The 20,625-nt window shown below is 40.8% G+C and overlaps 1 protein-coding gene across 1 annotated transcript; it reads right to left on the bottom strand.

The window, feature by feature from the left end:
- Window positions 1–7,762: 7,762 nt before the first annotated feature.
- Window positions 7,763–18,696, bottom strand: LOC135482025 (AN1-type zinc finger protein 4-like). Its single transcript, XM_064761841.1, has 7 exons — window positions 18,266–18,696; window positions 15,490–15,633; window positions 14,282–14,471; window positions 13,597–13,738; window positions 12,253–13,122; window positions 11,418–11,566; window positions 7,763–8,116 (listed from the first exon to the last, which is right to left on the bottom strand). Exons 1-7 carry the CDS (start codon window positions 18,366–18,368, stop codon window positions 7,981–7,983), a joined length of 1,734 nt encoding a protein of 577 aa, XP_064617911.1. The 5' UTR covers window positions 18,369–18,696; the 3' UTR covers window positions 7,763–7,980.
- Between the last annotated feature and the right edge of the window lie 1,929 nt (window positions 18,697–20,625).

Here is a 20,625-nt window from a genome sequence, read left to right as displayed (position 1 = left end):
AACCACCGCCCTTTGCCAAGTATGCGACAAACCTCCTGACGTTAAGCTGCAGCCATATCAGCGTGAGCTGCAGTCAACATAGTATATCTGGGTGAAAGGACTGAAAGCTGCAGCCATATGGTTGTGAGCTGCAGTCAACATAGCACATATGGGTCAAGGGACTGAAAACTGCACCCATATCAGTGTGAGCTGCAGTCAAACATAGCACATCTGGGTCAAGGGACTGAAAGCTGCAGCCACATCGGCATGAGCTGCAGTCAACATAGCACATCTGGTCAAGGGACTGAAAGTTGCAGCCATATCAGCGTGAGGTGCACTCAGTATAGTACATCTGGGTCAACAGACTGAAAGCTGCAGCCATATCGGCATGAGCTGCAGTCAACATAGCACATCTGGGTCAAGGGACTGTAAGCTGCAGCCATATGGTTTTGAGCTGCAGTCAACATAGCACATATGGGTCAAGGGACTGAGATATGCAGCCATATCAGCATGAGCTGCAGTCAGCATAGCACATCTGGGTCAAGGGACTGAAAGTTGCAGCCATATCAGCGTGAGGTGCACTCAGTATAGTACATCTGGGTCAACAGACTGAAAGCTGCAGCCATATCGGCATGAGCTGCAGTCAACATAGCACATCTGGGTCAAGGGACTGAAAGCTGCAGCCATATGGTTTTGAGCTGCAGTCAACATAGCACATATGGGTCAAGGGACTGAGATATGCAGCCATATCAGCATGAGCTGCAGTCAGCATAGCACATCTGGGTCAAGGGACTGAAAGTTGCAGCCATATCAGCATGAGCTGCAGTCAACATAGTACATCTGGGTCAAGGGACTGAAAATTGCAGCCAACATAGCACATCTGGGTCAAGGGACTGAAAGTTGCAGCCATATCTGCATGAGCTGTAGTCAACATAGTACATCTGGGTGAAGGGACTAAAAGCTGCAGCCATATGGTTGTGAGCTGCAGTCAACATAGCACATATGGGTCAAGGGACTGAAAACTGCAGCCATATCAGTGTGAGCTACAGTCAGCACAATACATCTGGGTCAAGGGACTGAAAGCTGCAGCCACATCGGCATGAGCTGCAGTCAACATAGCACATCTGGTCAAGGGACTGAAAACTGCAGCCATATCAGCGTGAGGTGCACTCAGTATAGTACATCTGGGTCAACAGACTGAAAGCTGCAGCCATATCAGTGTGAGCTGCAGTCAACATAGCACATCTGGATCAAGGGACTGAAAGCTGCAGCCATATGGTTTTCAGCTGCAGTCAACATAGCACATATGGGTCAAGGGACTGAGATATGCAGCCATATCAGCATAAGCTGCAGTCAGCATAGCACACCTGGGTCAAGGGACTGAAAGTTGCAGCCATATCAGCATGAGCTGCAGTCAACATAGTACATCTGGGTCAAGGGACTGAAAATTGCAGCCAACATAGCACATCTGGGTCAAGGGACTGAAAGTTGCAGCCATATCTGCATGAGCTGCAGTCAACATAGTACATCTGGGTCAAGGGACTGAAAGCTGCAGCCATTTCAGCGTGAGCTGCAGTCAACATGGTACATCTGGGTCAAGGGACTGAAGGCTGCCAGCCATATCAGCGTGAGCTGCAGTCAACATAGTACATCGGGGTCAAGGGACTGAAAGTTGCAGCCATATCAGCATGAGCTGCAGTCAACATAGTACATCTGGGTCAAGGGGCTGAAAATTGCAGCCAACATAGTACATCTGGGTCAAGGGACTGAAAGCTGCAGCCATATCGGCATGAGCTGCAGTCAACATAGTACATCTGGGTCAAGGGACTAAAAGCTGCAGCCATATCGGCATGAGTTGCACTCAACATAGCACATCTGGGTCAAGGGACTGAAAGCTGCAGCCATACCGGCATGAGCTGCAGTCAACATAGTACATCTGGGTCAAGGGACTAAAAGCTGCAGCCATATCGGCGTGAGTTGCAGTCAACATAGTACATCTGGGTCAAGGGACTAAAAGCTGCAGCCATATCGGCGTGAGCTGCAGTCAACATAGTACATCTGGGTCAAGGGACTAAAAGCTGCAGCCATATCAGCGTGAGTTGCAGTCAACAGTACATCTGGGTTAAGGGACTAAAAGCTGCAGCCATATCGGCATGAGCTGCAGTCAACATAGTACATCTGGGTCAAGGGACTGAAAGTTGCAGCCATATCAGTGTGAGCTGCAGTCAACATAGTACATCTGGGTCAAGGGACTAAAAGCTGCAGCCATATCGGCGTGAGTTGCAGCCAACATAGCACATCTGGGTGAAGGGACTGAAAGCTGCAGCCATATCAGTGTGAGCTGCAGTCAACATAGTACATCTGGGTCAAGGGACTAAAAGCTGCAGCCATATCGGCGTGAGTTGCAGTCAACATAGCACATCTGGGTCAAGGGACTGAAAGCTGCAGCCATTTCAGCGTGAGCTGCAGTCAACATAGTACATCTGGGTGAAGGGACTAAAAGCTGCAGCCATATCGGCATGAGCTGCAGTCAACATAGCACATCTGGGTGAAGGGACTGAAAGCTGCAGCCATATCAGTGTGAGCTGCAGTCGACATAGTACATCTGGGTGAAGGGACTGAAAGATGCAGCCATATCGGCATGAGCTGCAGTCAACATAGTACATCTGGGTCAAGGGACTAAAAGCTCCAGCCATATCGGCGTGAGTTGCAGTCAACATAGCACATCTGGGTGAAGGGACTGAAAGCTGCAGCCATATCGGCATGAGCTGCAGTCAACATAGCACATCTGGGTCAAGGGACTGAAAGCTGCAGCCATATCGGCATGAGCTGCAGCCAACACAGCACATCTGGGTGAAGGGACTGAAAGCTGCAGCCATTTCAGCGTGAGCTGCAGTCAACATAGTACATCTGGGTCAAGGGACTGAAAGCTGCAGCCATATCGGCATGAGCTGCAGTCAACATAGCACATCTGGGTGAAGGGACTGAAAGCTGCAGCCATTTCAGCGTGAGCTGCAGTCAACATAGTACATCTGGGTGAAGGGACTGAAAGTTGCAGCCATATCAGCATGAGCTGCAGTCAACATAGTACATCTGGGTCAAGGGACTGAAAATTGCAGCCAACATAGCACATCTGGGTCAAGGGACTGAAAGTTGCAGCCATATCTGCATGAGCTGTAGTCAACATAGTACATCTGGGTGAAGGGACTGAAAGCTGCAGCCATATGGTTGTGAGCTGCAGTCAACATAGCACATATGGGTCAAGGGACTGAAAACTGCAGCCATATCAGTGTGAGCTGCAGTCAGCACAATACATCTGGGTCAAGGGACTGAAAGCTGCAGCCACATCGGCATGAGCTGCAGTCAACATAGCACATCTGGTCAAGGGACTGAAAACTGCAGCCATATCAGCGTGAGGTGCACTCAGTATAGTACATCTGGGTCAACAGACTGAAAGCTGCAGCCATATCAGTGTGAGCTGCAGTCAACATAGCACATCTGGGTCAAGGGACTGAAAGCTGCAGCCATATGGTTTTCAGCTGCAGTCAACATAGCACATATGGGTCAAGGGACTGAGATATGCAGCCATATCAGCATAAGCTGCAGTCAGCATAGCACACCTGGGTCAAGGGACTGAAAGTTGCAGCCATATCAGCATGAGCTGCAGTCAACATAGTACATCTGGGTCAAGGGACTGAAAATTGCAGCCAACATAGCACATCTGGGTCAAGGGACTGAAAGTTGCAGCCATATCTGCATGAGCTGCAGTCAACATAGTACATCTGGGTCAAGGGACTGAAAGCTGCAGCCATTTCAGCGTGAGCTGCAGTCAACATGGTACATCTGGGTCAAGGGACTGAAGGCTGCCAGCCATATCAGCGTGAGCTGCAGTCAACATAGTACATCGGGGTCAAGGGACTGAAAGTTGCAGCCATATCAGCATGAGCTGCAGTCAACATAGTACATCTGGGTCAAGGGGCTGAAAATTGCAGCCAACATAGTACATCTGGGTCAAGGGACTGAAAGCTGCAGCCATATCGGCATGAGCTGCAGTCAACATAGTACATCTGGGTCAAGGGACTAAAAGCTGCAGCCATATCGGCGTGAGTTGCAGTCAACATAGCACATCTGGGTCAAGGGAGTGAAAGCTGCAGCCATACCGGCATGAGCTGCAGTCAACATAGTACATCTGGGTCAAGGGACTGAAAGCTGCAGCCATATCGGCGTGAGTTGCAGTCAACATAGTACATCTGGATCAAGGGACTAAAAGCTGCAGCCATATCGGCGTGAGCTGCAGTCAACATAGTACATCTGGGTCAAGGGACTAAAAGCTGCAGCCATATCAGCGTGAGTTGCAGTCAACAGTACATCTGGGTTAAGGGACTAAAAGCTGCAGCCATATCGGCGTGAGCTGCAGTCAACATAGTACATCTGGGTCAAGGGACTGAAAGTTGCAGCCATATCAGTGTGAGCTGCAGTCAACATAGTACATCTGGGTCAAGGGACTAAAAGCTGCAGCCATATCGGCGTGAGTTGCAGCCAACATAGCACATCTGGGTGAAGGGACTGAAAGCTGCAGCCATATCAGTGTGAGCTGCAGTCAACATAGTACATCTGGGTCAAGGGACTAAAAGCTGCAGCCATATCGGCGTGAGTTGCAGTCAACATAGCACATCTGGGTCAAGGGACTGAAAGCTGCAGCCATTTCAGCGTGAGCTGCAGTCAACATAGTACATCTGGGTGAAGGGACTAAAAGCTGCAGCCATATCGGCGTGAGTTGCAGTCAACATAGCACATCTGGGTCAAGGGACTGAAAGCTGCAGCCATATCGGCATGAGCTGCAGCCAACATAGCACATCTGGGTGAAGGGACTGAAAGCTGCAGCCATTTCAGCATGAGCTGCAGTCAAAATAGCACATCTGGGTGAAGGGACTGAAAGCTGCAGCCATATCAGTGTGAGCTGCAGTCAACATAGTACATCTGGGTGAAGGGACTGAAAGATGCAGCCATATCGGCATGAGCTGCAGTCAACATAGTACATCTGGGTCAAGGGACTAAAAGCTGCAGCCATATCGGCGTGAGTTGCAGTCAACATAGCACATCTGGGTGAAGGGACTGAAAGCTGCAGCCATATCGGCATGAGCTGCAGTCAACATAGCACATCTGGGTCAAGGGACTGAAAGCTGCAGCCATATCGGCATGAGCTGCAGCCAACATAGCACATCTGGGTGAAGGGACTGAAAGCTGGAGCCATTTCAGCGTGAGCTGCAGTCAACATAGTACATCTGGGTGAAGGGACTGAAAGCTGCAGCCATATCGGCATGAGCTGCAGTCAACATAGCACATCTGGGTCAAGGGACTGAAAGCTGCAGCCATTTTAGCGTGAGCTGCAGTCAACATAGTACATCTGGGTGAAGGGACTGAAAGCTGCAGCCATATCGGCATGAGCTGCAGCCAACATAGCACATCTGGGTGAAGGGACTGAAAGCTGCAGCCATTTCAACGTGAGCTGCAGTCAACATAGTACATCTGGGTGAAGGGACTGAAAGCTGCAGCCATATCGGCATGAGCTGCAGTCAACATAGCACATCTGGGTCAAGGGACTGAAAGCTGCAGCCATTTCAGTGTGAGCTGCAGTCAACATAGTACATCTGGGTCAACAGACTGAAAGCTGCAGCCAGCCAACACTTCACCTGTTTGTCTGCATGATCCCTGGTTCAAGTTGTAGATCATTTCACACAGCCCTACAAGAACAAATAGTTTTTTTAAGATCTTCTGATCCAGTACATAGTCAAGTTTATTTGCTGAAATACAAAACTAGCAAACAAGCCTCCACTACTATTTGCAACATACTGCACAAAGTGAAATAAGGTGTACACATGCATGTATGTCAACATATTCGCTGTAGTGTTGTCCATAAGCACACTGGACGCTGGATTTTCAATATGAGCAATGTTTTATTGGAGGAACTCAAACAAAGAAACCAAACATTTCATATCATTTTCCACTTTCACTTTATTCACACTCATTTCCTGTTATTTATGAAAAGTGAGCACACTGTAAAATAAAAGCCGCACTGGCACATCACATGAAATATCCTAGAATAGTAGTTTGACACAATTCTTACATATGAAAATAACAGCAAACAAATTAGAAATAACATATTAGAATAAAGAGAAAATAGATATTTACTATAATACCTTATTAATCACTACCTCCCCCTCCCTTGAAGTTAAATTTACCAACGTCCTTAACCTCCTATCCTTCCTTTCCCACCCATCCAAGCCATGTCAACAGTATGGACTTGTTAATATCACAGCTAGTTATATGGACAAAGCCTCTACAAGGTGCGGTAACTATACCACGTGCAACATGACTAACCCCGGCATACATTTTCCCGTACCGGTATTTAGCTACTTTGGTACACATATATAAATCACTCACTCATAAAGCACCCTGACAACACAAGACCTTTTGAATGAAGTGTAAACCCAAAAATTACTTCATGTAATAAATTTAAGAAAAAAGTCACACATGAAACTTATTGAAAATGGGGCCAGTGGCTAAAACTAACCAAATTCAGATAACAAAAAAAACACAAAAAACTGTGCAACAACGTTACCGTAGTTTGATACTAAAGCACTACTTGCAAAAACAACTGAAGGCAAAAAAAGAACACAGGTTCAAAGTAAGTGGAATCATTATAACATAGTATAACCTTACATGAGAGATCTAGGTTTTTAATACATTTGTTAAATATAAATGCATCTTGTTTGTTTACATCAGTCACCACTCTCACACTTCAGAACCAGTAGATCACCTCACATTTACCTTACAGTTCTCCCCAATTTCTACAATTATCACAAAATCCTCAAGATGTTTTATGTCTTCCTGTCAAACAGATATCACACTCAATTCACCTCACAAGTTTCCCTTGCTGTTAATCGAGAGCAGATTTGTTTTTAATAAAAAATAATGAATCAGAAATACATTCTCATACATGACTCTAAAACCCATCAATAATTCAATATTGATTTACAGAAGTAAATATCAGCAGTATAAAAGTTATCTGACAAACCCTAGTAAATATATACTACAACATTTATTAAAGTGAATCAAAAGAACAGAAAGATAGCGTGAGTAAAATATCAAAAGCTATCAGATTTGTTTTGTTCAATGGACATAAGAGCATGAAGACAAATCATGCTAGGTTGTGTATAACAGGGTAAGTGTTACATATAAATGTGGTTGGTAGAAGTATATAAACAGAAAACATAAACAAATACTTGCCAGTATACCCATAAATATACACCCATAAAAATCACAGAGAAAACTTTGTGCAGTGTTTGTATCATCACAGATTATTACAATAAAGGTATTATCTGCTATCTATGCCTGAAAATAAGAATCAAATACAACTCATGATCAGTAATTTACTGGTAAATCAAACAGCATGTTTGAATGTCTGCCTGATGACCTGATGAAGATACATACAACTAAAATTATCTTTTTACCACTATAAAAAAAGTGGTATTCCCTCATAATTTTAGGTCATTTAAGAAACATAGTTTTGGACCGCTAATCAAATTGAAATGAAAAAAATTGACTGCACTAGTAGTAACTGTGCAAAAATCTTCAGCACTGCATCACTCAGATGTACATAGTAGGTAATGTGCAGTTCAGTGTTCATACCAATCATGGAGTATTCATAAATATATATATATATTTATATATATATATATATATATATATATATATATATATATATATACATACACACCTTCATTCAGATGATCGTCATTTGTTTAAAACAAACAAACATCTCTATTAGAGAATTAAACAGTTCATAAATTTCATGTAATGTGGCTTGTATCTAAATCTTGTGTAATATATCACGTCTATCACAATGGCAACATCAAATTTGATAACCTAACTGACAGGAGTTCATCATTGTGGACCTATGTAAGACAGGCTGGAATTCTGCCCATAATGATTTAAATATTATATTTTTGGTAATTTTGGTGCACTGACAACTGGGTTGCTTTGTTCTAACAACTTCCTTCCTTCCGTTTTATAGTCGTAGGTACAATCATGGGACTCTGCATAGCGATGCGAAGCACAGAAGTTATTCCCACACCTGAAGAGAAAACAAATTTAAAGTGATAAACAATCTTATTGAGATTTTTCTTGCAGACATATTCAATGAGTTATTCACTAATGGCATACTGACAGGCTATGGTGTATCAAATCAGTAAACTTGTAATTCTTTTTTTTCACATGGATCTCCTTGGAATGGTGGTTAGCATGCCAGCACTGCACAATGACCAAGAAACCTCTCACAAAACTGCTGTGAGCTCATGCTGACTTAATCTCCGGCCACATGTGGAAAGATCTGGTAGCACCAGGCTAGCCAGACACCCGTCCAACTGGACGGGCAATCCAGCCAAAAGGGGCATTTTTGACGGGCAAAATTTTGAATCAACATTTTTTTACGGCAAGTCCCAGCCGACAGACCAGTACAGTGTTTCAAAGTGTATTAACATTATATGTATGTATACTAGATTGTGAATATTTTTCTAACATGTAAGTTTTCAAAGTGTATTCATATATGTATTCAGATGACAGAAATGATGTTTGACATGATGTGTCACTGTGCCAAAAGTTAATTTCTCGACATAGATATGTGACCGATAGTATATGTGTTTGAATTGTTTCTTGTTTTGTTTTGTTTTTTGTATTTCACAAAGTTTATTTCTACTTACTGTGACTTAGCCGCTCAAATCGTATGGTGATTGGTGACACTACTCTTTTTAGTGTCAGTGACAGTCACAGATTCAGTGGTGATAATTTTGCATGTTCTCAGTCTCAGTTGTAAGAGCTATGTATACTGTATTCTGATTTGGTTCCGCTGCATTTTAATGTGAAGTAGTGTAACTGTGAGTGACATGCACCTGCTGTGCGAAATTACCATGCATTTTGATTGTTTTCCTTTTATATGTATTTTTGTGTATTTTATTGATCACAGTTTATTTCTACCTCCTGATTCACAGCATTCACACTTGAACTGTCAGAACTGCTGCGCCAAATTGCCATTGTTTTCCTTGCATCTGTATTGAATTGTGTATTTTACAGTTCAATTTGTTTTTCTACCTGCTGTTTCACATTTGGTTGTCCAAAGCATAACAGATTGTAACCTTACATAGTTTAATATAAAATTTATGTACTCTTTTTAGTGATTCGCACTCAGTGTCAGTCATTGGTGGGAAAAGTGTGATATATTGGGTGCCCCAATATATCACAAACTGTCAATTTCTTGGGGTCCAATAGTAATACATTATTTCCAGTGATATAATAGCAATTAAAGCTATTAAAAGGTCTTGATTTTCAATGATACAGTGGCAATAAAATGTCTCCGGCGGCAGACCCCCTGCTTATTTACGAGGGCCTCAAGCGGCAGCCCCCAAACCCCCTGGACGCCCTATTGTCAGATCCTGGCTAATGCCCTGTCTGGCAACAACTTGTGGATGGCTGTGGGTTTCCTCTGGGCTCTGCCCAGCTTCCTTTCACCATACTGCTGTCATATATATGTCACAAGTGAAATACTCTGTTTCACCTAAAGTTTGCATTGTTCAACTGACACATTTTGCCTGATTGTGATCGATTCATCCATCTTGGAGGGCCATTCGACCATTTCTTGCGAAGTATGATTAATATTAGAAAAACTTAAATAAGTGCATCAAAAACATCATGGTCAGGCCTTTATATGCTTCTCAAAGTGCATTTTTAGATACTAAACTTTTTCATGAAATACAGTACTCCTGAGTACGACATAAAACAAGAATACAATAATAATAAATAAATAACCTTTTCACATGTTTGCAAGAATATTTTGTAGAAACTGATTATCCTTTTTGTAGAAACTGATTATCCTTTTTGTAGAAACTGATTATCCTTTTTGGGAAGCCCAATATACCAATGTAATATTTGTCTTCAACCTTATATTAAATTAACAAGGTGCACATATCATACTGAAAGTTGCTCTTTCATATGTGACAAAGACTGAGGACTTAAGGTAGACATATAAATAGAAGTGAGGCACACAGGTGTGACCAATGATGAAAGTGAAGCCTGGAAAGCTCTGGTCTTGGTTGTGGTCCAGATCTAGCCTGGGTCAACAATGGCTCCTTGCCAGAAAAAAGCCTGTCATTGATCAGTGAATGTCACAGAAAGGTAAGGCGAACCTACAAAACACTTCACACATTCAACTATAACCGATCGATGTGGGTCAGCAATCAAAAGCCCCTCCTATCGTCTGAATAATCCTGTACATTGGTGTTCAAAGGAAATGACATCCATTCACCTAAAAAGAGGACCTTAAAAATAGGTATTAAATTTTCTTCACTTATAATGCTGGAATCCAAACATAGCCTTTTTCTACAGTGTTACATTCAGAGTCAAGAGATCTTGACTAGTGGATGCATATCAAAAACCTTTTCAAATATGTATATATACCAGAATAGAAATAGACATAAACAGAGATTTTTCTTTGAGATGCTAGCCCTTTGGCTCAATCACTGTGATTTCAAATAAATGTACATGCACAGAGGATATAATTCACAGTTTCAGCACTGTTTATATGATTGATGGTACATGTAAATAGATCCTTCAAATGTTTTTGGAGAACTATATACCGCAGAATTTCTTCATGTTATAGCCATATTCAAGAAAACTTGCACCTGATGTCTATTAAACTTGTCATGGTGAAGCCATCTATTAAGTTTCAATTCAATATACATGTACATGAATGTATGTATGGTAGCTTCGGGTTTTAAGACGAACTTAACAATTTATCAGTTATATGATGACGAGGAACCATTAGGTGTTTGCACATGTGCTGTGTCTTCTTGTGGCAGGGCGAGTCCATGCCGCCAAAGTGCTGCACACACTGAAATATCATGGCAATGACATCAGACATGACACCCAGTCACATATTGACACCAGACCAACCAGGCCTGTTTCCCTGCACTCACCTCTCAAGGGAGAGGCCAAGGGAGGCAGCAACAAGTACTATTTTTGAAGTCTTTGGTATGACCCAACCCGTGTTTAATCCCAGGTCTCCCAACTTCAAGGTGGATGGTCCAATCATTAGGCCACCAAAGTGGTCATTCAATTCAACATGATAAACCGACTGGGGAAATAAGCCTTTCATGATGCTGGTAACAGACTAAGATTGCATAAAAACCTACACCCCAAAAACCCTGGGAATTTCCAATAAGCTTGCAACTGTGTTGGATTTTGTCACAATTTTGTGACAATCAATTACTCCATCAAGTGCATAACATAAGCTTTTACATCACCTAAGAATTGAATCTAATGATAGTGAAGAAAATAAAAATGCCCATCTGGATCATTTGTCTGAATGTGAAAAAGCGACCTACCTGCACTGATAGCTCGTAGCTAACCCCGTTTTTTTAGTGCAGACGTAACACCTTTTGACAACTTTCTTCTTCGTTTTTACTGGAGGAAGTCGATGGCTAGGGGAAAGAAGTCGCCCGTCTCTGTTTGCTGACATTCGTAAACGACCAGACTGAAATCATATCAAATAAACTGAACGACTTTTGGTCATAAACAACGACACCTATCTTTACATTCTTCCCAAAGTGCTTTGGGTGGTGTTCTTGGTTTTGTTGGCAAAGCATTAACTAATCTGTAACTGACTGACTTTCTTCTGCTTATTATTCAACCTTCTGCTTAAAACAAAGTTTCCTTTTGAATGGATATTTGTTCATCTGTTCAACATAATTATACCTGCACATGTTTGTATGTCAATCTGAAAATATACATTTATAATCACATTCATACATTTTTTTTTAACATGATGGTAAAAGATACAGATTGACTGAGTGCTGTTAATCGCCTTGCTCAACAAATTTTTTTTTTTACATTACAGCAGTCAGGTTTATGGGTGAATGAAACCAGAAAGCCCAGAGTAAACCATCGATCCTCGATGAACCTCTCAACCTATGACCCTCAGACGAAACAGTAAAAGCTGGATTTGAGCAACCAGCCCCCTTTGTCAAAGGCTTGGTAGTTGGAGCCAGCACTTCAACCACCGGAGCAAGAGAACCTCCTCAATCTAGAAGAGCAGCCTTACTATGAAAAGCACAGGAATCTTAGATAATTTATGACAAGTATTTCAATGAAAAATGTTGTTCATTGCTGTATTGTTGTCAACAATACTGCATAAAATTAGAGTTATTTCATGACACTTACAACAATGCGCCCATCTGGAGTTGGAATTCTGCCATTAGTTCCTACATGGTAATTTCCAATTCGAGACTTGCTAGCACTTGTAACAAAATTTCCAATTCTGGATGACCCAATTCTTTCCAATGAAGCTTGTCGAAGCAGTCCTGACATTGCACGAGCCTCACTTGAGCTGAGGCTTTCTAAAGTAAACTCTTTTCTACGATCCAGGAGTCCATATTTTGAGGATGAACGACCTAATGTTTCTTTTAAACTGCCAAGAGTTGTATCCTTCCGAGCAGAAGTTGTTGGCCTGGAAAACACATCCTTCAGGTTTTCATACGATAACTCTTTCTTCCGTTCTCTTGCTTTTGAAGAAGTAGGCGGTCTGAACGTCTCTTTTATGCTATCAACAGTCAGTTCCCGTCTGCGTGAGGATGAGCTGATAGGCACTGAAGTAGTATCTGTCATTCTGTTGAGACCGGAGAGTTTCCCCGGGGAGATAACGGAGTGGCGGCTGTTGACCTCCACTTCTCCCAGGGTGGGTATTTCCGTATGCTGTGCATGATCAAGTAAGCTGGGGCCTGGCTCTGTTAAATCCGCTACAGTCAGGCAAGATTTGGTGGTCCCAATGGGATCAGCCATGCCTGTTAGCATATGGTCAGGTGAAGAAGTTTCTTCATCAGAGGACTTAAAGTTCAACTCCTCTGTCTCTGATGAGCTAGCACGCTCTTCTTTTGACATCTGACTTGTAAATTTTTGTCCTAAAGGCGGTAGACAGGGAATTTTGTTTAAAGTTGTCTTTTCTCTGATTAGTCCTGTCCCCGTAAAATGCCGTGACTTGCCTTGTGTACTGCTTGAGCGTACTGGTAACACAGGTTTAACTTCCCTGTCAGGCTGAAACAATATCACGAAACAAACCATTTATTTCATTGTTGCTTAACATCATGGAACATATTCCACGAGATGATCAATTCTTATGGCTATTCGATTACGTTCAGCATATTCCACGAGATGATCAATTCTTATGGCTATTCGATTACGTTCAGCATATTCCACGAGATGATCAATTCTTATGGCTATTCGATTACGTTCAGCATATTCCACGAGATGATCAATTCTTATGGCTATTCGATTACGTTCAGCATTTCTGGAGACACATTCATCACGCACAACTTGATGTGAAGGAACAACAAAGCCATTAATATTCCTTATATGAAATTTTTTCCATGCAGGTGATAAATGCTACTGAAAACCTCACAGAAATTTATTCTTTATCAGTCCTTTGAGCATCAGGTTGTGAATACTAAAGAAAAAATGACACAACGTACATTTAACATTTACAAGGTGTTAAAACATCTGACAAATTACCTTTTTTGTCACACTTAATTTTTCCATATTACGTCGTAGTTGTTTCATCTTTTCCTTCATGCGGACATTTTCTTCTACCTTCTCCTTAGAGGGGACTTCATCCTCATCGTCCTCATCATTGAAGTTGTAGATTGAGGCACCGCTGATGAGAACAAGGAAAGATCACACTTCAGATAACATTCCATCCAACATTTCCACTGAACATTCAAAACTGACAAGGTTGTACTTTACACCATGTTTTCACAATTACAATATGTGTTTATCTGAGAAAGACTCTACCAAAAGAAGTCACAAATGACATTTCATCTACTGGTTAATCTGTCCATGAACCCTTTCTGTGTCACCCATAAGCATTTTTACTTTGGAATGAATGAATGACCATAACCTTATGTCATGTTTACTTTGCCTTCTAAAACCTAAGCCACTTGTTATAGATGTAAACACAGTCTGAAAATCTAATGCCCGATTTCATACATACCTTTACTGTAATCAAATAGCATGTATTTTTTTTTAAAGCACAAAACAAAGCAAAATTTGCAAACTAATGTGTGAATTTTCAAGATTTTTCTTTCGAACAGGCATGCTTAGATGTCAAGCTCAACATAGACATCTTAGTCTGGGTATTACAGGAGGTTTATACTTGTTCAAAGATAGCTGATCTTCAAGTTTCTACACAGACACATACCTTAATGACTCTGATAATGGAGTAAGTGTTCCATCACCTCTGTCTACCACACGAAAGAAGTTTAACTGGTCACCTTCTCGAAAAACTAACAGAGTGACCTGTCTATTTCCAGGTAGCTTTTCCCAGATTTCATCTCGGTTTGCCTCCACGTATTCGGCCATTTCCCTTAGCGCTGGATCTTCCATGGGGACTGAAGAAAAAACAATAAACATTATTATTACATAGTTATTAATTTAGTCCAATGAAATAAGTCGGACCATAACGATCGTTCTGTACATGGAACGATAGGGAGTTAACTTTATGTGCTGAAAGCGTTGGGTGGGGGTCACTGCTGTGTTTATCCTTTGCTCTCTGCGTTTCTGAAAAACTGACAAAATGTGGATGGGGGAATAAATTTCATCATTTGTTGCTTTCCAAATTCCAAAATAATACTAAAAGGAAGAAAAAAAGCCACTAACATATATACAAGCGCTGGATACAGAGTGCATTACCAGCCAAGAACAGGGAGATCGAAAGAGCTTCCTCTGGGCCGGCTGAATCTTTATGTCTTAGACTTTGAGCTTTGATCGTTATTTTCCTGCGAGGTTTAAGTCCTCAAACAGGTTCAGCTAAATAATAAATAGGTCATTGTGAAGTGTTTTGCACTCGTCTATGTTGTGTTGGAAATCCGCATTGAACTCGACACCTGCCGCGTCTCGCCCAATACGGATTTTCAACACAACACTGACTTGTACAATACCACTCCACAAGGTTCAAAACATTTCAGAATAACCTATTACTATTGTACAGAATAGTCAGCAATTGTAATGTGAAATCCAAATTGGGATCTTGTATAACTGTGCAATTTTTACTCTCCACATATTCAACACCGTAAAGTACTGAGCTTGTCAAATCGAGGAAAAGCTGCTGACTTCATCAGATGATGCTTCCAGCTGATTTAACAAAAGGTTTTAGACAAACCTTAAGGACTGACCCATATACAAACTAAAAACCTGCCTCTTTATCATTTTTCCGACTGGTGTTTTATGTTCAAGACAGCATTTTTTTTTTTAATCAGTGGGGGAAACTCCTGTCTTGAAAATGAAACCAAATTACCCAGAGCTCGGTTTGAACTTCCTTAGTTAATTGTCAAGGATTAGTGGACTCTCTGCACAACCTATCGGACTGCTTGGACAGTGAGGGCCACATTTTAAGTGTATGCTTCTTACTTCGCCTGGTGTTGATTGGTCCACCCCGCATGGCAAGGACAAGCTTTAAGGTGGCACCATCATGGATGCTGTAGTCATGGAGGCAGTAATCATCCTCGAGCTCAACTGACTGCCAAATGAGATGCTGTTGAGATATCGGGATACCTGCAGACACATAACAATAAAAAACCAATAGACAAAGTTAAGACTTAAGGCTAAAACTTTGGTACTATTAGGTCTATTAGTAAATGACATATTGTGTGATTTTAAGTTGCTGAATCCTGCCTGCAGGATTACAAATCTTCTTGAGTCATACATGATACTGTCTTTGTCTGACATTATTCCTTAACTTGAACAATACTTTTCAACTGTGTTATGAAAGCCTATGTCAGATATTAACATTACTCAGGTTTAAGAATAATAAAAAGTGTTGAAGATAAGACCAATTCTGACTTATGTTTAAGACTGCTTTTTGTAAACATGGGGACTGTTATCTGTTAACATTTTAATGAGCCACTTCCATTGTTAAAAGTTAATAACACACATGTACATTCATATTTTTACAGATGAAGCTGCTGTAAACATATCGATAACATACATGTAAACAGTCGTATAAACATTTCTATACATAGAAATACATGAATACATCAGATTTTAAAAATAAACTGCTAGCAGGCAACCTAGGGATAAACAAAATCAAGCTGAGAATGAAAGGGTGACCCAGACTCAAACTGACAATGACTTTACAAATGTATTGTTGAACACATATACTCTGACCCAAACAAAGACAGGGTGGTGTCAGCTTAAACTCAAGTCAACCAATACTCTTTATACTGTAACAGGGTCTCTCGGACACTGAGAAATAAATTCTCACCTGTTGGTTTGACCCCATATATAGAGGTCAAACATAGCCATTGACAACTTGGCACATTTCCAGCATGGGTCGCGTTTCATGCTCTACTTGGAATACCAAAACAAAGGTAAACCTATTTCCAGTTCATATATGAAATACTAACGTACCGGAGTGTTAATATTTCTACCTGATCAATTTACGTGGCCACTCACCAGATGAGCATGACTAGGCTATATCTTGCTTTGAGAAACTGGGTGCATACTATGCATACTAAATGTAATTACAATATAACCAAACAATGAAGTGTAACCTGGCAAGTCTTACAGCTTCTTCATCGTAGTTTGCAGTCCTTATAATCTCTATATCGCAGCTAAGCTATACTAACAGTAATTTATACTTCAAATCCAAGTGACTGGTCACACTCATATTAAACCCAAATCCTCCCATGCGATTGTGTGACTTTAACAGTATTCAAAATTAAATATCTGCTTGATGTTTTACCCAAGTTTTTCACTTAAAATCAACAGGGACCACCATTATACTGAGGCCGTGAGAGTAAAATGGGCAGAGCATGGATGGAAACCCGCTAACACTAACAGTATTAAAGTACTGTTGATAGTTGTATTGCCATTAAAATGACCTCATGGGAGCCAAATGTGGTATAAATTTTGACACTTTGTAAAAGTTTAATAAACCTATACCATAACAGTAAAGTATGTTTAACCACAAGGTGGTGACATGGACATAGGGTTAACATATCAGTTCAGCTGCAGCTTTACAAAGTATCAGACACAAGCTTTTATGCGATCACAATGGTGCTAACACTAAAGCATCATAAGTATTGAAATGATGAAGGTGGTGTGAAACAAATTTCCTCAGGACATTAAAAAATATTCTACTAAATGTTAATGTTAAGGATATGTTCACAACCATGTCTTTATTTTTTTTAACTTTTCGCAAATTTTCAAATGTACACAATAATCATTCAATTTGTGCATATTATAAACCAAGTTTTGGTAAGCAGCTGACAGCAGCTATTATTCTCATTAGATAAGAAAAGTGAGCGAAATTATTATTTCTATGCAACAAAGCTGCATGCTACTTATATATTAATGCCAGGAATTTAGGGGGAAAAAGGCATCTAAAATTGTTTATCTAGACAAAATGCTAGACCCCAGCACAAAATCCACAGTCACAGTCAAATAATAAAGATAAATTTCTTTCATTTTCACTTAAAAATAAAGACATCTAACCCAACATTTCTTCCTCCTTGCATGGCAATCAGATTTCTTGGGCACTGCCTAATGCTTAAGAGCAATGATGTGCGACAATGAGAAAAAAAAAGGAAAACTTCAGACAAGAATGCTGAATTCTTGACTCCAAAAATAGAGAATGGCTATCCTTCATTAGGCATTTACTGTACTTTGTATGATTTGTTGTGCTGGTGGGTAGCGTATTGATTTATTCATTAATTTGATTAGTGTTTATGTTAAACTTAAGAATATCACCTTACAGGTCAGCATTATGGAGGTGGGGAACCAGGAAAATCCCAAGGAAAACCCACGACTGTCTGCAGGTTGTTGGCAGAACTTCGTATGGAGAGGAAGCCAGCATGAGCTGGTCATGAACTCACAGTGACTGCATTTGTGAGAAGCTTCTGAATCTTGTGCCAGCAGGTAACCCCCTGGCCATGGAGGTCCCTGGGTTGTATACTGGCTGGATAAATAACTGTGGGTACTTTATATACACCACACAAAGCAAGTTCCAGTCTTTGTTTTAAATATTCATCTGATATGTATATAATAAATAAGCATAAAAGATCCTGAGGTTATCCAGGAATATCTGAACATCTTACATAATGTAGATTATTGTTAACTATCGACTACATGAATGTGAGTTGTGCGCCCAATATTGAGTCCTCAGTGCCATTAGTTGTATGTTTACCTTCCAGCCTTTGGATTTTGGCTTTTACTGACATAATAGTTTCGAAAGGGGACACGCGTAGTTCAAAGGCCGTTCCCGTTAGCGTCTCAACAAACAATTCCATGATCGATGTTTCCCCGGTATATCGAGTTTCGCCCTGTTCCGTTGGAAGTTCCGGGTTGAAATAAATGATGAAGACCCCGCCTCGAATCTTTCACTGAGCTCTCCACAACAACAACAACAACAACAGCGGGATTTCCTCCTCCCTTCACCCAGCTCAGTCAATCAAGGCGGGAGTGGTAGGATCTAAGTTTTCCCTTTCATCTTAAAGGTTCGTCTGGGTGACAGACTGGTCCAGGAAGAACACGTACATCATTATTTAAGTCCAGGATACTTGTCTATTTTCTTTGTCCTACCTCGGTGGTTCATTAATATGGTGGTCCCCAGGAATTTGCTTCTGACATAGGCAAGTACCCGTATGTAGTAGTCACTAACAACAATAATCACGTGCGGCGAAGTGTGTGCACGTAATATGATGACGTCATCAGGCGAAAAGTTGCCGGTTGCAACAACAACGTCCTGACGTCAACAGGTGATGAGGCATGTTTATATTGGCATGTTTAGACGGACAAGAATGCACTGTCTAAGGTTTCTTTGTAAAGAAAGTGACACTCATCGTCTAGTCAATGAATCAGGTCCCAATTTCAGCTTGACTAAGGTGAGGAAGTAGCCTAAACGATCATAATAACGTAGTCATTGACCGTTCGCTGTCAACTGCACTGATACGAGTTTCCGGAAAATCTCTTTCATCCTTTTCCTTCACACAGAAGAAAAACAGAATCATGGCTAATGCTTTTCGGGACAAGTAAAGTTCAGCGTGTGTAGCGTGGAAAGTTTTCCACATCAGCCACAGTGAAAACGCTCTCTAAGTCTTATTGTAATGAGTTGCACAGCTCGTCAATACGGATTATACAAAATGTAGGGAAAGGCATAGATTACAAAGACAGTTGCAGTGGAAATCAATATTACAAAACTTCATTCTGTTGGCCAATCTAATATTGTCTAAGACAATAAGGTGAGTTAGCATTCCAGGAGTCCTGCAAGTTCACGCATATGTGGATGGGGGCTCTCACAAACTAATGCAGCCAAAAGGCGAGATTTTATGATACTAGCAAGACTAAGTAGACATCTGAAATAGCCAGGTCTGTTGGCAGCAGAGTATCTGAGAGCAGCTGCCGTATAAATCACACCTTTTAGGCATGTTAGTTCGTGAGAGCTCCCACCCTGTCTCGTCTCAACCAGCGTGAACTCACAAGATTCCTGCATTGTCGACTCGGCTTATTACAGAGAAAATATGGGCCTACCATTCAATAACAACGCCTGTTGTCAATAAAACCATGTCTATAGTCATGCAGTGTTAGGTATAGGCCTAGTTATCTGACACCACTTACATATGCTGCTAATATTTATGTTCAGTGCAATGGCCCTTTCCCTTTTTTACTTCCCGCTGTGTATTCCTGTTACAATTACATGTGCATGCACAGTGGCTAAAAAAGAGGAGAAGAAGGTTATTTCCTGAGAGTTGCGCCGATTTAGAAAGCAAATTATACATACTCATGATACATATACAGTTAAAGCCAAAGAAAACAGTAATGTGAAGTATATGTCAGATGAAAGACAATTAAACACTGTCCATGAAAATAGTTAACTTTTCAGCTAAGTAAAATGCACTTAAAACTTTCAATTCTATGGTGGACCAGTTACGGGTTGGAAAAATTCTAAAAAAAAAAAAAAATATGGATATATTACCAACAACAAGAAGCATCTGAACTATGCTCATCTGTCTTGTAAACATACATGTAGGCTTAATAGTTCAAAAAGTGAATTTGACTGTATTATAGTGAACATATAAAAACCTGTTAAGCAGTATATAGCAAATAATATGATTTTGTTTTAAAACACATGTACATAGAGGTATTGTGTTTTCTATTCCTAAACCTCAGAGATGATGTACATATATGTAAACATTTGATTTTCATACTGTAGGTACTTGTATACAAATGTGGCCAGCAGCTTGTGTAACAAACATCATATTGGTGGAAACTGGAAAATTACTTATCAGCATTGGAAATTATATTTACTTGATGTATTTCCTTATGATGATTACAGCTTAGAAAGTAATATATAGTATTGTTTTTATAAACAACAAATAAACAGAAATTAATTAGCAAGGAGAAATTTAAAGCCATATAATTAGGCTAATTCTTTCCCAAATATAGAATATCTCAGCTTTTTTACACTGAACCCCATCTTAGCTTCTATCCCTTTACAGCATATCCAGCTTGTAGCAGTAGCAGTGGTAGCAGTGGTAGAATAGGTGT

This window comes from Liolophura sinensis, chromosome 1 (assembly GCF_032854445.1).
Source record: "Liolophura sinensis isolate JHLJ2023 chromosome 1, CUHK_Ljap_v2, whole genome shotgun sequence".
In the NCBI taxonomy this organism is placed as follows: Eukaryota; Metazoa; Mollusca; class Polyplacophora; order Chitonida; family Chitonidae; genus Liolophura; species Liolophura sinensis.
This window is presented reverse-complemented; position numbering and strand designations above follow the sequence as displayed.